Source organism: Osmia bicornis, chromosome 7 (assembly GCF_907164935.1).
Source record: "Osmia bicornis bicornis chromosome 7, iOsmBic2.1, whole genome shotgun sequence".
NCBI classification, from domain to species: Eukaryota; Metazoa; Arthropoda; class Insecta; order Hymenoptera; family Megachilidae; genus Osmia; species Osmia bicornis.
Window position 1 is genome coordinate 10,667,379 of NC_060222.1, and position 20,703 is coordinate 10,688,081.

The 20,703-nt window shown below is 38.5% G+C and overlaps 1 protein-coding gene across 1 annotated transcript; it reads right to left on the reverse strand.

Annotated features, from left to right (window-relative positions):
* Positions 1-13,165: 13,165 nt before the first annotated feature.
* On the reverse strand, positions 13,166-16,600 carry LOC123987957. Its single transcript, XM_046286384.1, has one exon. The coding sequence runs from the start codon at positions 16,598-16,600 to the stop codon at positions 13,166-13,168; it is 3,435 nt and encodes a 1,144-aa protein (XP_046142340.1).
* Between the last annotated feature and the right edge of the window lie 4,103 nt (positions 16,601-20,703).

The following is a 20,703-nucleotide window of genomic DNA, read 5'->3' on the forward strand; positions in this document are numbered from 1 at the left end:
TCATAGGAAGCCCTTTTTTATTACAGGAAGGGGCTGAAATTTCCTATTACCATAAAACCTTGGTAACTCGTAACCAACCTATTAAACCTATATTCTTCAGTAACGCTGAGGAGATGGAACTGCATCCAGTATTGCCAATTAAACATAGATTACCAGGACGCACAGCTCTCCAAATTGCAGTTCCAGTCGCAAATCCGGAGGTTATGGAAGGGTACCTAGCACGAATCAAGACTCCTGAACAGGTCTACATTGGAGAAGCAGCAGTCTGCAATCATGATGGAATTTGCTACAGTATTGCCTCGAAATAAGCAAGTGGCTCGGGACCGAACCGTTGCTTATTTCGAGGGAGGTAGCTATTCGGCTTGACTTTGTTCTCGAAACGGGACGATAGAGAACGCGAGGTAGCGGCAAATCATAAAGTGATCGGCCGAGCAGCGATGTTATTTTTTGAACAAGGATAGAAAGCATTATATACATATATTCCATCCTTCTTCTACTAACCGATGTCACTGCTCAGTCAAGCGTGAAATTTATTACCCTAAACATCGGCTTCGCGCTTTCATGGACCTCTCACTCATTTCTCGTACCTCTCACTTTGCGGGCGACTTCAAACAAAGAAGAGGGGATAGCGACTTGCTTATTTCGAAGTCGAGACCACTTGCTTATTACGAGGCAATACTGTATGTCCTAGCCACAAACACCGGAGAAGACGAAATCGAAATCGACATTGAACCCCAACGCATACATCCGTATGAGATTTTTGACTCATCAGATGACGATCCTATTCCTTCGTATCTAGCAAAGGAAACAAAGGAAGACAGAACTACACGTATCCAAGATCTTTTAAGGACCGATCATCTAAACTCTGAAGAACGACAACATGTGTTCAAAATTGTCAGGGAATTTTCTGATAGATTCTTCCTACCTGGAGATAACCTGGGCAAGGTTCCAAATTTTCATCACTCCATTTACACAACAGACGACATTCCGATTAATACTAGACAGTATCGGTACCCACCAGTACATCAGGAGGAGATACAACGACAGGTTGGAGCTCTGCTATCGCAGGGTATTATTAGCCATCCACCTCACCATACAATTCTCCTTTATGGATTGTACCGAAGAAACCGGACGCCGATGGTAACAAACGTTGGCGAATGGTAATCGACTTTCGCGCATTAAACGAAAAAACAACAGGCGACAAGTTTCCATTACCTAATATTCCAGAAATACTAGACAAGGTAGGCGGAGCAAAATACTTCTCAATATTTGATTTGGCAAATGGATTTCATCAGATTGAAATGAACCCAAAGGACAGACAGAAGACCGCGTTTACAACCCCACATGGACATTTCAAGTTTGTGCGTATGCCTTTTGGTTTGAAGAACGCACCACCGACATTCCAACGCGTCATGAACCGGGTAACATCAGGCCTGGAAAACGTACTTGTGTTCATAGATGATATGATTGTTTTTTCTTCATCGCTGCGTGAACACGAAATTAAAGTTAAAAAACTATTCGATCGCCTCAGGGAATATGGACTTACTCTACAGACTAATAAATGCGAATTCCTACGCAAAGAGGTTGCCTATCTGGGACACATTTTGTCTGCTGACGGGGTTAAACCAGATCCTAGGAAACTTCACGCCGTAAAAAACTTTCCGATTCCAAAAACACAGAAGAATGTGCAACAGTTTCTGGGACTGACGGGATACTATCGCCGATTCATCAAGGATTACTCTCTAAAGGCAAAACCACTAGTTCAGCTGTTGGGAAAAGAAACCCCTTTCCAATGGACTGAAGAACAACAAGGGAGTTTTGAACTATTGTGTAAAGAACTCTGTACACAACCAATATTACAATATCCAGATTTTGAACGACCATTTGTTATCACGACGGATGCTTCGGATCATGCGATTGGGGCAGTTTTAAGCCAAGGGGAAATTGGACGAGACTTACCAATTGCATACGCTTCTCGAAGTTTGAATCCAGCCGAAAGAAATTATTCAGCAACGGAAAAGGAGTGTCTAGCCATGGTATACGCAGTACAGTATTTCCGACCATATGTCTTCGGACGAAGATTTACACTTGTCACGGATCATCGACCGCTGGTTTGGTTACATTCAGTTAAAGACCCCACTTCACGGCTAGTAAAATGGAAATTAAGACTCTTAGAGTACGAGTACGATGTTATTCACAAGCCTGGGAAAATAAACAAAAACGCAGACGCTTTATCCCGGAACCCTCCTACAGTGTGTCTCCCTTTGATTCCACGAGAAGACAAGGAGTTCAAAGTGCCAATACCAAACCCGGACCCTCAGCCGGATACCATTGGTCGACGCATCCATGAATTGCGACGGGATCGGGAGAAAAGACCAACATACACGGAAGATACCAGCAGTTCTGATGAAGCGACAATCACGCATCAACCCCGATCAATTAGAAGAAGGAAAATACATCAAGATCCCACCGACAGGATCACACCAATCATAAAATCACCATTACCTACCCCTTCACAAAATCTGTTGGAACTACGGGATGATATCAACCCAACCTCTCCATTTATGCCAATAGCGCATTCCACTCAAACCGCTGGTCATTTCATACCAAGTCCAACCACTTCCGAGACTCCACAAAATACTGAAGATTTAATATCTTTCGACGAAGAGGAAAACAGTCAGACTACCATAAGGCCTGCGTCTACTGTCGTGGAACTACCTGACCCTCCTACACCACCAACAGACGGACCAGATGTCCAAGGTTTACAACCACGCCTACAACCTGCCAGACCGCAGACTCCACCGGGTACACAAATTCAAGAAAGCACTCCAATGTACTTTAGTAATACTCTACCCATCTGCTATGAATCAGCAGCGGACTCATTATCATCACACCCAGAAGACTCATCATCGGAAGAAGAACAATATGATCACGGCCGCTGTAAAATAATAACTTGCGAAGAAACGCTCATCACCACAAAGGGAAACTACGCACACTTGACATCCGCAGATTGCCAACTAATTGATCCTGGAGGAAGAATGCTTGTCGATGTTGGCTATCTCGATAAGGAGGACCTCAGCAACAATAATCCAAAGAAAGGACAAGTCATTACCACATCCAGGCAAGAATTTCAAATCTTTACCGTTTTTGTTACACGGAATTTTTGGGAAGAAATCAAAGAAGAAGACGTCGTTTCGGCACTGCAAAACTTGAGAACCGCTCTCAGAGAAACCAGGACAACAAATATTCGACTGACTATAACCAGGAAGCAGGATCGACCTACCATTCAGAGATATCAAGCCCTGATTAATAAAGTATTTAAAGATACCAGCATAGAGATTACCCTATGCCTGGGAACAATAAGGTTACCATCTGAAAACATCCGAAAACAAATAATAGAGGAAGCCCATAGCAGTTTATTAGGAGGACATAAAGGAGTAACAAAAACCTACAAACGTATAAGAGCAAAATATTCATGGCCAGGAATGAGAAATGATATTCAAGAGTTCATCAGGAAATGCAAAAGCTGTCAGGAACAGAAGTTAGTAAGAGCGAAAACTCGACAACCGATGCTGATCACAGACACACCATTGGAAGCGTTTGATAAAATCGCTCTAGACACTGTTGGACCACTCCCTGAAACTTCTGGGGGAAACCGCCACATCTTAACCATGCAGGATAACTTGACCAAATATTGCATAGCCGTTGCACTACCAAACATCAAAGCTACAACCATAGCTGATGCGTTCGCGAGACATTTCATTTCAATTTTCGGAACACCTCGTGAAATTTTAACGGATAGAGGAACAAGCTTTATGGGAAAAGTCATGACGCACTTGGCAGAAATTTTCAAAATTAAACAAGTTACTACTTCAGGTTACAGACCACAAACCAATGGTTCTCTGGAGAGAAGCCATATCGTACTTATAGAATACTTAAAACATTACATGGATTCATACGAGGACTGGGACCTGTACCTACCTTTCGCAACGCTATCCTACAACACGTCAGTTCACGAAGCTACCAATTTCACCCCGCACGAGCTGATCTTTGGAAAACCAGCCGACAACCAAGTTCTTTTCCAGAGGGACAAGAATTGGATACTTATGGAACTTACCTCACTCATCTAATCACAAGACTGACTGAAACCCGCAACATAGCAGCAGATAATTTAAACACCGCAAAGGACGATCGCAATACAAACCGGACAAATGGGTAGTTGGCTCAAGGAGTACCGCACCGGGCCCATTATAAGGTCACAGGGACCTTTCCAGCCAGGCAGCGGCAAGTTCAACCTTGGACGTGCCAGCCAGACACGAGACCCAAAGGCAATCGACCAGGGAACCTCAATGGCATCGCAACGAGGAAAGGAGAACCGACAACCTGCGGTGTCTTACATCTGGGAGAATGGGTTGCTCCTGGCCCAGATCACCGATGACAACATCGCAACCTGGACGCCGGGTGATAGCCTGAGGAAACGCAGGAAACTGCGCCCAGGCACCCCTCCACCAACATGGGACCAGCCACTCCAAGGACCAGCAACCCTTTAGACGATCGATCAACCAGCAACGGTGGCCATCAATCAAAGACTCCCTAAGCTAAGTCCCCACACATACACAATTACATACACGCATACCGCACATCGCAATAATTCAGTTCAAAAGTAATAGAATCATTTGTAGGATCAGATGTAATTTAATATCCTGATTTAACCCCACAGACCAATATTCATAAAATAACAATATCATTATTACTATATCTACATTAGATATAATGTAATATAGTGATCCCTTCCCACAGATCAATGTACATTTGATAACAACATCGCTGATACTATATCTACATTGGATCTAATGTCATATACTAATCCCATCCCACAGATCAATGTACATATAATAACAGTATCGTTATTACTATATTTACTTTAGATACAATGTAATATACTGATTTGTTCCCACAGACCAATGTTCAGTTAATAACTATATCATTATTACTATATATACATTAGATATAATGTAATATACTGATCCCTTCCCACAGATCAATGTACATATAATAACAGTATCGTTATTACTATATTTACCTTAGATACAATGTAATATACTGATTTGTTCCCACAGACCAATGTTCATTTAATAACTATATCATTATTACTATATCTACATTAGATATAATGTAATGCACTAATCCCTTCCCACAGATCAATGTACATATGATAACTGTATCCTTATTACTATATCTACATCAGATATGTGATATACATTTAATAACAATATCATTATTACTATATCTATACCGCAGTTCACCAGAGTCCATAACTGCGAAAAGACCAATTTTCGTTCTTCGCGCATCTCCAGTGCGCATCTTCGCCCTGATTGGCGATACTCCCAAACGAAGAGAAATGCGATTAGCAGAGAGCTCGCTGCGTTCCCCCACCATCTTCCAACCTGCGGGTCGCAGTTATGGACTCTTGTGAACAGCGGTATACATCAGATGTAATTTAATATCCTGATTTAACCCCACAGACCAATGTACATTTAATAACAATATCATTATTACTATATCTACATTAGATATAATGTAGTATACTGATTCCTTCCCACAGATCAATGTACATTTGAAAAAAACATCGCAGATACTATATCTACATTGGATATAATGTAATGTAATAATCCCTTCCCACAGATCAATGTACATATAATAACAGTATCGTTATTACTATATCTACATTGGATATAATGTAATATACTGATTTCCTCCCACAGGCCAATGTTCATTAAATAACAATATCGTTATCACTATATCTACATTAGATATAATGTAATATACTGATTTCTTCCCACAGATCAAGGTGCATATAACAGATTCGTTATTACTATATCTACATTAGATATATAATATACATTTAATAGCTATATCATTATTACTATATCTACATCAGATGCAATTTAATATACTGATTTAATCCCACAGACCAATGTACATTTAATAACAATATCATTATTACTATATCTACATTAGATATAATGTAATATAATGATCTCTTCCCACAGATCAATGTACATTTTATAACAACATCGTTGATACTATATCTACATTGGATATAATGTAATGTAATAATCCCTTCCCACAGACCAATGTGCATATAATAACAGTATCGTTATTACTATATCTACATTAGATATATAACATACATTTAATAGCTATATCATTATTACTATATCTACATCAGATGCAATTTAATATACAGATTTAGTCTCACAGAACAATGGACATTTAATAACAATATCATTATTACTATATCTTCATTAGATACAATGTAATATACTGATTTGTTCCCATAGACCAATGTACATTTGATAACAATATCATTTTTACTATATCTACATTAGATATAATGTAATAGACTGATCCCATCCCTCAGACCAATGTACCCTTAATTACAATATCATTATTACTACATTTACATTAGACCTAATGTAATATACTGATCCCTTCCCACAGGTCTATGTACATATAATAACAGTATCGTTATTACTATATCTTCATCAGATATAATGTAATATACTGATTTGCTCCCACAGACCAATATTCATTTAATAACTATATCATTATTACTATATCTACATCAGATGTAATTTAATATCCTGATTTAACCCCACAGACCAATATTCATTTAATAACAATATCATTATTACTATATCTACATTAGATATAATGTAATATAATGATCCCTTCCCACAGATCAATGTACATTTTATAACAACATCGTTGATACTATATCTACATTGGATATAATGTAATGTAATAATCCCTTCCCACAGACCAATGTGCATATAATAACTGTTTCGTTATTACTATATCTACATTAGACATGTAATATAGATTTAATAACAATATCATTATTACTATATCTGCTTTAGGTATAATGTAATATACTGATCCCTTCCCACAGATCAATTAAAATTTTATAACAACATCATTGATACTATATCTACATTGGATATTGTTAGTTTATGAATTCATATTTTGGGCGCGCCACCTGCAGGCGGAGAAAAAGAAGGAGAAAGAAAGTAACTAGATTCCTTTTTCATTAAATTGCGCATTAGAACATGGCAGATCGGAGAGAACCATGTAAGAGCGACAACAGGTTTAGAACAAAGAAGGTATATTGAAAATTTCACAAAATGCTTGTACGTCATAAATATATCCTAAATATATTAATAATAAACATTTATATATTAATAAACGAGTATATATATTAACATGGTAACGGAGATCCGTGGTTGATTACTGTTCAGCGGTTATAAGGTTATGAGAAAACGTGGTGCGTACGGAAAAATTGAAAGTGATAGGATATGTGAAGCAGACAAAGAAATTAAGTTGAAATATTTAGAAGAAATCTTTAAGAAAGCAATATACGATATTGTGAAGTTGAAAGAATTCATTTTTCGAGAAAGTTCCAAGGAAGAGAACAAAGAAGGTAAAATGGCGGAAGAGATAAAAATTCAAATATTCAACGGCAGAGACTATAGCATCTGGAAGAAAAGAATCCTGTTATATTTAAAATGGAAAAAATGTGATGAGGTAGCAAAAAGAGAAAAAGTAGCGACGGACGATGACGATACATGGGAAGAGAAAAATCTAAGAGCTATGAACTACATCTACAGTGGTATTTCAAATGAACAAATGGAGTTCGTCAGTGATGAAGAAACAGCTTACGGTATTATGGAAAAGTTTGACAAAATCTACTCAAGAGAATCGACGGCCTTACAGATATGCGTAAGAAACAGATTAGAAAAGATAAAGCTACGAGATTATGAGGATTCGAATACATTCTTTAATGACTTTGAGAAGATGATAAATGAGTTAAAAAATTCAGGTGCAACGGTGAGTGAAAAAGAAAAGTTAAATTATATGTTACGGGCGCTACCGGATTCACTAAGTTATATTGGAGACTTAATAGATGCTGTGAAAGAGACCGATCAAACGTGTGAGTTTATTAAAAATAAAATAACAATGTGGGAAATCAGAGAAAAGGGAGAAAATAGCCAAAATCAAAGTAAATCTAGTGCATTCAAAACTGAAAGGAGAAATCAAGAGAAAACGTGTTTTAAGTGTGGAAAATCGGGACATCTAAAATACAATTGCAAGGGCACGTGGACCAGAGGAAATTCCGGAAGAAGCGGTGCCAGCACAGGGGCGTATTGGCAAGGAGGTGTCCGCCAATCACAACAGCAACAGCAACACCGAGGCGACAGTTCAAGAAGCCGCGGCGGACGAGGTTATGGTCAGCGAAGTTTTGGCGGCGGACGAGGCGTAGGATATCGTGGAGACCGAGGCAGCGGTTGGCAACAACGCCACGATGGAAATCGACAAACCGATGCGAGTTACAGAAATAGCGAGAGTAATCGTGAGAACTTTGCGGGTCTATTTTACACTGAGGTAGAGGTTGAGTCTGAAAATAAAAGTATGAATGTAGAAGCGAATACCTGTCACAATAATAGAATTGATTGGATATTAGACAGTGGGTGTACTGATCATATAACAAATAATGATTCATATTTTACTGATTATGTAAATTTAAAAACACCAGTTAATGTAAAAATTGGAGATGGTAGATTATTGGAAGCTACAAAGATTGGTAATATTAAAAATTATTTTACTGTTCTTGGAGATAGAATGGAAATTAAAATATCAAATGTGTTTTATGTAAAGGAAATGGACCGGAACTTAATTAGCTTTGCTAAGGTAACAGATAAAAATAAAGTCGTTTCAGTAGGAGATACCTCTAAAATTTACAATGAACAAAATAAGTTGATTGCAATTGCATTTAAAGAAAATGGTTTATATAAGATGAGCAGCTTTGTAGATAAAAAAGAATCTAATGTAACTATAAGAAGTAATCAGAATATGACATTAAAAGAAAAATATCATAGAATGTTAGGACACGTTAACTTTAATTATTTGAATACCATGTGCAAAAATAGACTAGTCGATGGAATACCAAACGAATTAGAACCTGAACTTTTGCGATGCGGTACGTGTATACAAAACAAGATGCACAATCTACCTTTTGAAAATAAAAGAATGAGAGCTAAAGCCCTCCTTGAAATAGTGCATACAGATGTGAATGGTCCTCAGAGTGTCACTGGTTATGATGGCGAGAAATATTTTTTGTCTTTTGTTGATGATTACAGTAAGGCGGCAAGGGTATATACACTTAGGTCAAAAGCTGAAGTTTATGAATGTTTTATTGATTATATTAATACAGTTGAAAATTTAACAGGAATGAAAATTAAAAAGTTGAGGTGTGATAATGGTAAAGAGTACCTAAACAAAGATATTTATAGGTTAGCGAGAGAGAAAGGTATTTTCTTGGAACCCTGCCCACCTTATGTACATCAATTGAATGGCACAGCTGAGAGGTACAATAGGTCAATAATGGACACAGCCAGGTGCTTGCTATCTGAGGCTAGAGTGAATAGTAGGTTTTGGCCTGAAGTAATTAGAACTGCATCATACTTAAAGAATAGAACATTAGCAAATACTTTAGAGAACAAGACTCCGTATGAAATCTTAACTGGAAAGAAACCAAATATAAGTAATTTACGTTTATATGGGAGTAGAGTTTTCGTAAGAGTACCAGAGGTAAGAAGGAAGTCAAAATGGGACAGAAAAGCTGATCTAGGGATACTGTTAGGATATGATAGCGTTGGATATAGGGTTTTGGTTAATAATAAAATTGTTATAGCGAGACATGTTGATATCATAGAGGAAAATGTGAATCTGATAGGTTTCAAAGGCGATGATGAGAACAATTCTATAAGTGACTTTAATGATAATGATGACTTAAGTGAAAACGAAAGTTTAACTCAGGAAATAAAAGGGAATGATAATCCGGATGAGGTTATCGATACAATTTCTAATGAGAAGGCTACTTGTACCCATGATAATAGACAGGAATGTAAATTGAGGAAGTCAGAGAGAGTGAAGAAAAAGCCTGAAAGGTATGGTGATAGCTCAGTTTGTTCAAATTGTATTTATGTTAATTTTGTAAGCGCAGATAGTCCTATAAGTTTTGAGGAAGCGTTGGAAGGCGATGAGTCTGAATTATGGAAACAAGCGATGAATAGGGAGATAAATTGTTTAAAGAAAAATAAAACTTGGAGGTTAGTTCAAAGACCTAGAGATAAAAAGGTTTTAGATGTGAAATGGGTATTCACAAATAAATCAAATAACAAGAAAAAGGCTAGACTTGTAGTTAGGGGCTTTCAACAAAATGAAGTGCTAGAAGACGTGTATTCACCGGTGGCTAGGATGCAAACCTTAAAATTATTATTGTCATATTGCTGCCAAAATGGCTTAATTATAGTACAAATGGATGTAGAGACTGCTTTTTTGAATGGAACAGTTAAGTCTGAAGTTTATATAAAACAACCATTGGGTTATGAAGATTGTACAGATAGAGTATGTAAATTAGAAAAAGCTTTATATGGTTTGCGTGAAAGCCCAAGGGCGTGGTATGAGTGTTTTGATAGGTATATAAGAGATTTAGGTTTTGAGAAAAGTGAAAATGACTATTGTTTGTACATGCTAAGTGACCAAAATGACCCACTTTACTTAATAATATTTGTAGATGATTTGCTGATTTGTGGTAAAAATGAAGAGAAACTTAAGAGTATTAAAACTAAATTGTCAAATAGATTTGCAATGAAAGACTTAGGAAAGGTGAAAACTTATTTGGGCATAAACATTGAGTATGATTATAATAAACATGAGATGACTTTAGACCAAAGGGATTATATTGAGTCACTGGCAAGGAAATACAATATTGAGAATGCGAAACTGTATTGTACGCCAATGGAACAAAACTTAAGATTGGAACCAGCACAGTCAGTATGTAACAATGTTGGGTTCAGGAATTTGATTGGAGCCTTACTATACATTAGTACAGGGACTAGATTAGATGTTAGTTACAGTGTTAACTACTTGAGCAGATTTCAGAATTGCTATAATGAGACGCACTACAGGTATGCACAAAGAATTCTAAAATATTTGTATTTAACCAGAGATCTTAAGTTAACTTATAAAAGAAATGGAAGTGCTGAGGTGATTGATTGCTTTGTTGATGCTGACTGGGCTGGGGATGAGTTAGATAGAAGATCAACAACAGGATATGTCTTAAGAATATACGGAAATGTAGTTTACTGGAAGTCAAGGAAACAGGGAAGTGTAACTAAGTCGTCAACAGCTGCTGAATATGTTGCCCTGTCAGAGTCAGTTAGTGAATTAAAGGTGATGATAGATTTATTGAAGGACTTTAAAGTCAAAATTAATAAACCAATAAATGTTTACGAAGACAATTCAGGAGCGGTTGCTATCGCTAAATTTGGAAACTTTACCAAGCGCTCCAAGTACATAGAAGTATTGACATAGAATAATTGATATTGTTAAAGTCGACTCGGAAAACAATCTTGCAGATGTTCTGACGAAATCTCTAGGAAGAAACAAATTTGCGAGATTCAGAGCAATGTTAGGATTATTATAGATTCATAGTTCACAATAGTTATAGGTCGGTAGTATAAGCGTGTTGTTACAGTTAAGTGTAGTTATAAGAGCGTAATATGAATTCAAGGAGGTGTGTTAGTTTATGAATTCATATTTTGGGCGCGCCACCTGCAGGCGGAGAAAAAGAAGGAGAAAGAAAGTAACTAGATGTTTTTGTTATATTGCTTATCAGAACAAAAGATGGTAGAGAACCATGTAAGAGCGACAACAGGTCTAAACACAAAGAAGGTATATTGAAAATTTCACAAAATGCTTGTACGTCCTAAATATATCCTAAATATATTAATAAACATTTATATATTAACAAACTAGTACATATATTAACAGATATAATGTAATATACTAATTCCTTCCCACAGATCAATGTGCATATAATAACAGTATCGTTATTACTATATCTACATTAGATATATAACATACATTTAATAGCTATATCATTATTCCTATATCTACATCAGATGCAATTTAATATACGGATTTAGTCTCACAGAACAATGGACATTTAATAACAATATCATTATTACTATATCTTCATTAGATGCAATGTAACATACTGATTTGCTCCCACAGACCAATGTATGATCGAAACCGTTCAACTCGAAGCGTTTTCGAATGATCGATGTTCGAAGGCTGGAACGAGAATGCCTGTCCCCTCGATCTCAACTCTCTTCGAATTCGTTCCCCCTTTAGTTTCGGTTCTCGAGTTTTCTAAACAGTCGAGAGCGATAAGGCCGGGTGGAAATTCGGGGAACTGTCGTAATTATTTTACGTTTTGATCGGATGTTTAGGATGAATCGAAGCAGGTTTATTAAATAATGCGTCAAGATTAATCTGGTATAAAAAGTGATAGTTTATTTTCGTATCAAACAAGGGAAAAAGCCCGAAGGCGTAAAAAACCCTTGATTATGTTATTTAAAAAAGGGAAAAAGCCCGAAGGCGTAAAAAACCCTTGAATTTGAATTATGTGTTTTGTGTGTGAGTGTGTCGCGTGTGTTATGAAGGATTTCGTGTACACGAGGTCGGGCGCCCATCAGCGATTGATTAATCGCGTGATAGTGGTTTTTTCGGGAAACAGTTCCCGTTGGAGTCTCTCGTGCGAAAAGACGTCCAATTATGATGGTACGGAAACCAGGTTCCGTTGGAGTCTCTTGCGCAGAGAGACGTCCAGCCGTCGTGAGAGACGTTAAATGATGTTTGTTGACGACAAGATTTTAGTCGATCTGATAGTGTATTATTGGAAGTTTGCGTAATCAAGAAAACTGTTTCACCTCGAATACGCGGTATAAAGGTATGATTGTTTGACCGATCGCGACCGAGATTCGTTGACGACTAACTTTTTTGAACGCGATACATTTTCGTCTCCTCACACTTCTAGACGTTATCTCGTTCTCCGAAGAGAACACCTCGGTGGTCCCTATCAGGCACGTTTTATAAACCGTCTAAATTTTAACTAACGCTCGAACATTCTCCCCCCGTTGCGAGTAATGCGAGCAACAAAACGTGAATTCGTTAATGTGTAGTGTAAAAATGTAATTACATGATATGTTAACGGAGTGGTTTTACATGATATATTGATGGAGTGATTTCACTCCACTTATGTCGTATTCGGTAGAGGACATAACAATGTTGCATTTCGTTGAAATGTCCCATTGGCTGTTCGCACAGTGGCGACTCTGACAGCACCGTCACTTCCAGGATGAACATCCACAATCCGACCCAACTGCCACCGCATGCAAGGTTGATTTTTGTCCATGATGATGACCATGTCATTAGGTTTCAAATTGCTGCATGTCTTTAGCCATTTTTGGCGTTTCTGGAGTTCGTTTAAGTATTCGACGTACCATCGTCTCCAAAAATTCTGACGAGACTTAGTGATAAGTCGCCAAGTAGATAGACGGTTTTCTGGAACAGTCGAATAATCGTTTTCGGGTAACATAGTGAACGGACGGCCGATTAAAATGTGTGCAGATGTTAGGGCAATCGGATCGTTAGGATCCGACGAAATCGGACACAAAGGTCTGGAGTTTAAAATCGCTTCTATTTCAATTGCGAACGTAGTGAGTTCCTCGTACGTGAACAGAAGATCTCCTACGACGCGTTTAAAGTGGTGTTTAAATGATTTTACAGCCGCCTCCCATATACCTCCGAAATGAGGTGTCAAAGGCGGGTTAAAATGCCAAGTTATTTGTTTGCTCAATGTATATTGGTTAAGTTGGTTTTTGAATTCGTCAGATTGTAATAACGAATATGCCTCGCGTAGCTGATTGCTTGCCCCTACAAAATTCGTACCGTTGTCTGAATAAATGTTAGTTGGGACGCCTCGACGGCCAATGAATCGCTTTAACGCACCTAAAAAGCTTTCTGTTGACAAGTCGGATACGATTTCGATATGGATTGCTTTGACAGTCATGCATATGAAAATACAACCATATGCTTTAAGGCGTACCTTGTTTCGCTTCTTCTTTTCTTTAATAAAGAACGGCCCGCAAAAATCCACTCCTACGTTCGTGAAAACCGCGACTTCTTCAACTCGCGATCTCGGCAAATCCGCCATTTTAGGCTGAATCGCGGTAGGTCGGAAACGGAAGCAACGCACGCACCGTCGGACGATTTTGCGCACTTGATTTCTTCCGTCCAATAACCAATAACGCTGTCGCATCGTGTACAGCGTGTTTTGAATTCCCGCGTGCAGGGTTCTTTCATGTGATTCGCGAATGAGGAGGTCGGTGACGTGATGACGAGATGGTAACAAGATTGGGTGTTTTTGTGCGTAACTGATGTCTGCATTTTTCAAACGTCCGCCGACACGCAACAAACCGTGTTCATCTATGAATGGACTCAGATTGAACAACCGAGAGTTTTTGATATCTTCGGTGTTTTGTAATTGATTGATTTCATTTTGGAACTGTTCCAACTGAATAATTTTTATGATTTGTCGCTCGGTTTCTGTGATCTCTTGTGTACAAAGATCGCCTTTATATTGATTTGCGCGGCGCATTCGACGGCAATATGCGGTAACCCGTACCAATCTCGTATATGATGAGAATTTCGAAAAAATGTCCGTTTGGACGTTCAACGCGAAGCACATATTTTTCTTTAGGCCGGGGAGTTCGGTGATTGATTTATATGCGCTTACAGGCCAAAGATGTTCAGGCTGCTGAAGCCACGATGGACCCTTGAACCATAATTTATTTTTTAGAAATTCAGCAGGCAACTGGCCACGTGATAAAGCGTCGGCCGGATTTTGTTCGGTGTTTATGTGTCGCCATTCTATGTCGCGGCCAATACCCTGAATCTCAGCGACGCGGTTGGCTTCAAAGGTTTTTAAAACCTGTGGCGACTTTTTAAGCCAGTGCAGTACGATCATAGAGTCTGACCAGAAGATGATGTTATCGAGTTTGAAATTAAAGGTCGAACGTGATTCTTGATAAAGACGAGTTAAAGTTAAAGCGGCGCATAATTCTAGTCTGGGAATGGTCGTTGTTTTCAACGGAGCTACTCTTGATTTCGCGCATGCCAGGCGAACTAACACGCGCCCGCCGCTGTCACAAGAACGCAAATACAAGCACGCACCATATCCGACCTTGCTCGCGTCACAAAACCCATGTAATTGAATACTTATCGGGTCATCCAGAAGGAGGCGACGGTCTACGGATACTTCGCGAATTAGCGGAAGTTGATCGCTAAATGACGTCCACGTAGTGTGTAACGTGTTAGGCACGGACTCGTCCCAATCGATTTTAGTCTTCCAACACACCTGCATAATCGTTTTTGCGGTTAATAATATCGGTCCCAGTAATCCAAGGGGATCAAAAATTTTAGCTATCTCTGAAAGAATTGTCCGTTTTGTGATTTTAGCAGGTCTCTCGAGCGGTTTGAGGCTATACAAGATTTTGTCGCGTCGCGAATTCCACACGGTACCAAGAGTTTTTAGAATAGGATTATTCTCGACAGCGTGATCTGATCCTAATACCTTCTCATCTATGCTGTCAAGCGCGTGGTCGTGATTCGAAGCCCATTGTCTAATGTTAAATTGACCGCGTTTTAAAAGCGCAATTATGTCATCGCGAATTTTTAATATCTCTGATAAAGAATTTGCTCCGGTCAGTAAATCGTCTACGTAAAGGTCACGTTTTATAATTTGAGATGCTAGAGGGAAATTCGCGCTTTCGTCGTCGGCCAATTGTTTAATGGTCCTAATCGCGAGAAAAGGTGCCGATGAGACGCCAAATGTCACCGTGTTTAATTGAAAAACAGCGATTTTACCCTCGTGGTACCAAAAGATACGTTGAAATTTACGGTCATCCGGGTGAATTATTATCTGTCGGTACATTTTTTCTATGTCGGCCGTAAGAACAAACGCATGCATACGAAACTTTAAAAGATGTTCAAACAATTTGTCTTGAATCGTCGGACCGACCATTAATTTATCGTTCAATGAGAGGCCTTTGTTCGATTTTGCAGATGCGTCGAAAACAACCCGTAGCTTTGTTGTGGTGCTGGTATCTTTAATTACGGCATGATGAGGTAAATAGTATCCCTCTTCACCGTCGTCGACGCTTAACGACATGTGATTTAAATTAATATACTCGTTCATGACCCTTTTATAATCTGAATCGAGTATCGGATTAGATCTCAATTTTTTCTCCAACGCGTGAAACCGCCGAAGCGCGCTTGATCGTGAATCGCCAAAACCTTGATCGCGATCGCGAAACGGCAATCGAACTATATACCGCCCTGACGACTCTCGCGTTGTAGTTTGCGCGTAAAATGCTTCACACAATGACTCCTCTGCAAGTTTCGATTCCTTCGCACTGATGTTGTCTTCAATGACCCAAAATTTCGCAATTTGTTCAGTCAGCTCGCTTAGATTGCACGTGACCTTTTTTGTTTCGAGGGTTCCTTTCGCGCCGCCCACAACGACCCAGCCGAGTTGCGTTTTCTGCATAAAAATTTCGTAATCCTTTCTCGATACATTAATCTGACCGATCGATAATAACGACGTGGTGGCATCTGCCCCTATCAACATATGGACCGCCTTTGGCAAATGAAATTCCGGATCGGCTAAACGAATGTGCGAAGGTATATTAAGCGATTCGCGAGGAAAGATCTCATTCGGTATACTATCAGCAATTTTTGTAACCGTCAAAAATGTTAATGTTTTCTCGAAATCGTTGTATAGCGACCGAAAAGAGATATCGAGTGCCTTTTTTGATATTGAAGTCATCCCGCCAATCGCGCCTATTGGAATGCAGCATGATCGCATAGGCGTATTCAATCCTTTAGCGAACCTTTCCGTTACAAAGTGCGCCGTCGCGCAAGTATCTAAGAGTACACGAGCTCGTACAAATTCGTTTTTTGAATTCTTGACTCTTACAAGAGCGCTCATTATCAATTGCGATCGCGGTGCATTCAAGACAGTCGATAGCGAGATGTTCGGGAGTCAAATTTTGTTTTGATTCGAATTTTGGGTTCTGGTTGAATCGACTGATGCATTTGGTGCTGTGTCGCTGTTTGGATTTGACGTCTGAGATTTAAAGTAATGCAGCATTGAATGATGATACGAATTGCAATGCTTACAATGCATAGATTTACATGTTCCTTTATGCAATCTGAGACAATTACGACACAATTTATTTTTCTTTACGACTTCCCATCCTTGCGCAATAGACAGTGTCCCGAAAGCTGGACAGCTATATAAATGATGTGTCGATTGTTTGCACTGAACGCAATTACTGCCGGTGGACGTTACGAACGCCCGGGTTCCGACTTGTTCTTTGCGTACCTTCATGGAACGCATATCAGAGCTTGAGTTTGGTCGTTTGAGTACATTTTCCTTCTTTGTACGCGCCTGTTCTTGTTCGTGCGCGAGAATTTTAAATGCGGTTTCCGAAATGAATTTAAAGATTTGATCAAGGGTGGGCATGGTACTTGAATTGAACGTATCTTCCCATTTGTCACGCGTCTCAGTCGGTAAAGCTCTTTCAATGATATGAACGAGTAAATTTTCGTCTATTTGAACATCTAAAGTCTTTAACATGTTTATGTGTTGTCGCACGTCGTCGACAATCTTCGATAAGCCCTTGTACGTAGGCTTCGTTTGTTTTGGCAAATCAAGAATGGAATCGAAATGTCTGTGAATGATTATTCGCCTTTTTTCATAATTTTCTTTAAGCAAATTCCACGCGAGCTGATAATTATCCGCGCTTACGTCCAATACTGAGATTTTACTAAGAGCTTCTCCCCTCAACGAGTCCCTCAAATAAATGAATTTTTCCAAATCCGATATATCCGGACGAGCGTCGATCATAGACATAAACGAATTTTTATAAGACATCCAATTTTGTATGTCCCCATCAAATTTGGGTACCTCGGTGACCGGTAATTTGGCGCGACGTTGTCTTTCGAGCATTGTCGAACTTGCGAAATTCGCGTCACCGACTCGCGACGATGACGGTCCTGCATCACTCAAGTTTGCCATAAGACGTGCAATTTCAAAATACCGCTCGTTAATCTCCTCTGTCTCGTTTAAGACTTCATTTTCCGGCTCGAGAATCGCGAGTTCATCATGCAATTCTTCGTAGGCCCGATACAATTCCGTGATCCTATCAAAACGCAGTTTCAAACTTATTTTGTCGATTCGACCCTGTGCGTGAGCGTTTTCCCATGACGTTAACTTTGATTTGAGCGTTGCACGCTTTTGGGCAATGAATTTCACTCGGCTCATGGTTAATTATACGTTTACGATATCGAATGAACAAACCGTATGACGCGAGATAAACAAAGCGTTCGAGAAATGATATACTATTAAACTATTCTAAATATGAATATATGGAAACACTTAACTTTACAGAAAACGAAATAAGAATGTAAAAATTTTTTTTTTTTTCAAAACGACGCAACTTAGATTAAATTTGCCTAGTCTAAATCAAAATAAAAACGCGATAAACAAAGTTCTCGACCTTAAAAAAGGCACGCGATAACTGCAATAACTAATAATATCTCTGAAGAATAAAAAATCTTAGCTGACACCGCAGAGCAAACAAATAACCGATATCCTATTGTTAATCATATAGTACTAATAAAACGTTTAAATTTTTAATCTTAAATGATGTAAATTGAAAGCACTTAACTTATATGAGTCCGGCCACGTCTTCCTTGATCGGCAGCAGTGGGTCGGGGGAGTTCTCCTTTGACGGAAACAGGATGTTTTGTAGACTAATCCTTTCGTATGATTGGATTGATGATAATTGTGCGAACACACTCACTTTGTCTTTAAAACACACGCGAACATTCCTCACAGGAGGCACCAAAATGTATGATCGAAACCGTTCAACTCGAAGCGTTTTCGAATGATCGATGTTCGAAGGCTGGAACGAGAATGCCTGTCCTCTCGATCTCAACTCTCTTCGAATTCGTTCCCCCTTTAGTTTCGGTTCTCGAGTTTTCTAAACAGTCGAGAGCGATAAGGCCGGGTGGAAATTCGGGGAACTGTCGTAATTATTTTACGTTTTGATCGGATGTTTAGGATGAATCGAAGCAGGTTTATTAAATAATGCGTCAAGATTAATCTGGTATAAAAAGTGATAGTTTATTTTCGTATCAAACAAGGGAAAAAGCCCGAAGGCGTAAAAAACCCTTGATTATGTTATTTAAAAAAGGGAAAAAGCCCGAAGGCGTAAAAAACCCTTGAATTTGAATTATGTGTTTTGTGTGTGAGTGTGTCGCGTGTGTTATGAAGGATTTCGTGTACACGAGGTCGGGCGCCCATCAGCGATTGATTAATCGCGTGATAGTGGTTTTTTCGGGAAACAGTTCCCGTTGGAGTCTCTCGTGCGAAAAGACGTCCAATTATGATGGTACGGAAACCAGGTTCCGTTGGAGTCTCTTGCGCAGAGAGACGTCCAGCCGTCGTGAGAGACGTTAAATGATGTTTGTTGACGACAAGATTTTAGTCGATCTGATAGTGTATTATTGGAAGTTTGCGTAATCAAGAAAACTGTTTCACCTCGAATACGCGGTATAAAGGTATGATTGTTTGACCGATCGCGACCGAGATTCGTTGACGACTAACTTTTTTGAACGCGATACATTTTCGTCTCCTCACACGTCTAGACGTTACCTCGTTCTCCGAAGGGAACACCTCGGTGGTCCCTATCAGGCACGTTCTATAAACCGTCTAAATTTTAACTAACGCTCGAACAACCAATGTACATTTGATAACAATATCATTTTTACTATATCTACATTAGATATAATGTAATAGACTGATCCCATCCCTCAGACCAATGTACCCTTAATTACAATATCATTATTACTACATTTACATTAGACCTAATGTAATATACTGATCCCTTCCCACAGATCAATGTACATATAATAACAGTATCGTTATTACTATATTTACTTTAGATACAATGTAATATACTGATTTGTTCCCACAGACCAATGTTCATTTAATAACTATATCATTATTACTATATCTTCATCAGATATAATGTAATATACTGATTTGCTCCCACAGACCAATATTCATTTAATAACAATATCATTATTACTATATATACATTAGATATAATGTAATATACTGATCCCTTCCCACAGATCAATGTACATATAATAACTGTGTGCTTATTACTATATCTACATCAGATATGTAATATACATTTAATAACAATATCATTATTACTATATCTCCATTAGATATAATGTAATATACTCATCCCTTCCCACAGATCAATGTACATTTGATAACAGTATCATTATTACTATATCTACATCAGATGTAATTTAATATCCTGATTTAACCCCACAGACCAATGTACATTTAATAACAATATCATTATCACTATATCTACATTAGATATAATGTAATATACTGATTCCTTCCCACAGATCAATGTACATGTTATAACAACATCGTTGATACTATATCTACATTGGATATAATGTAATATACTGATCCCTTCCCACAGACCAATGTGCATATAATAACAGTTTCGTTATTACTATATCTACATTAGACATGTAATATAGATTTAATAACAATATCATTATTACTATATCTGCTTTAGGTATAATGTAATATACTGATCCCTTCCCACAGATCAATTAAAATTTTATAACAACATC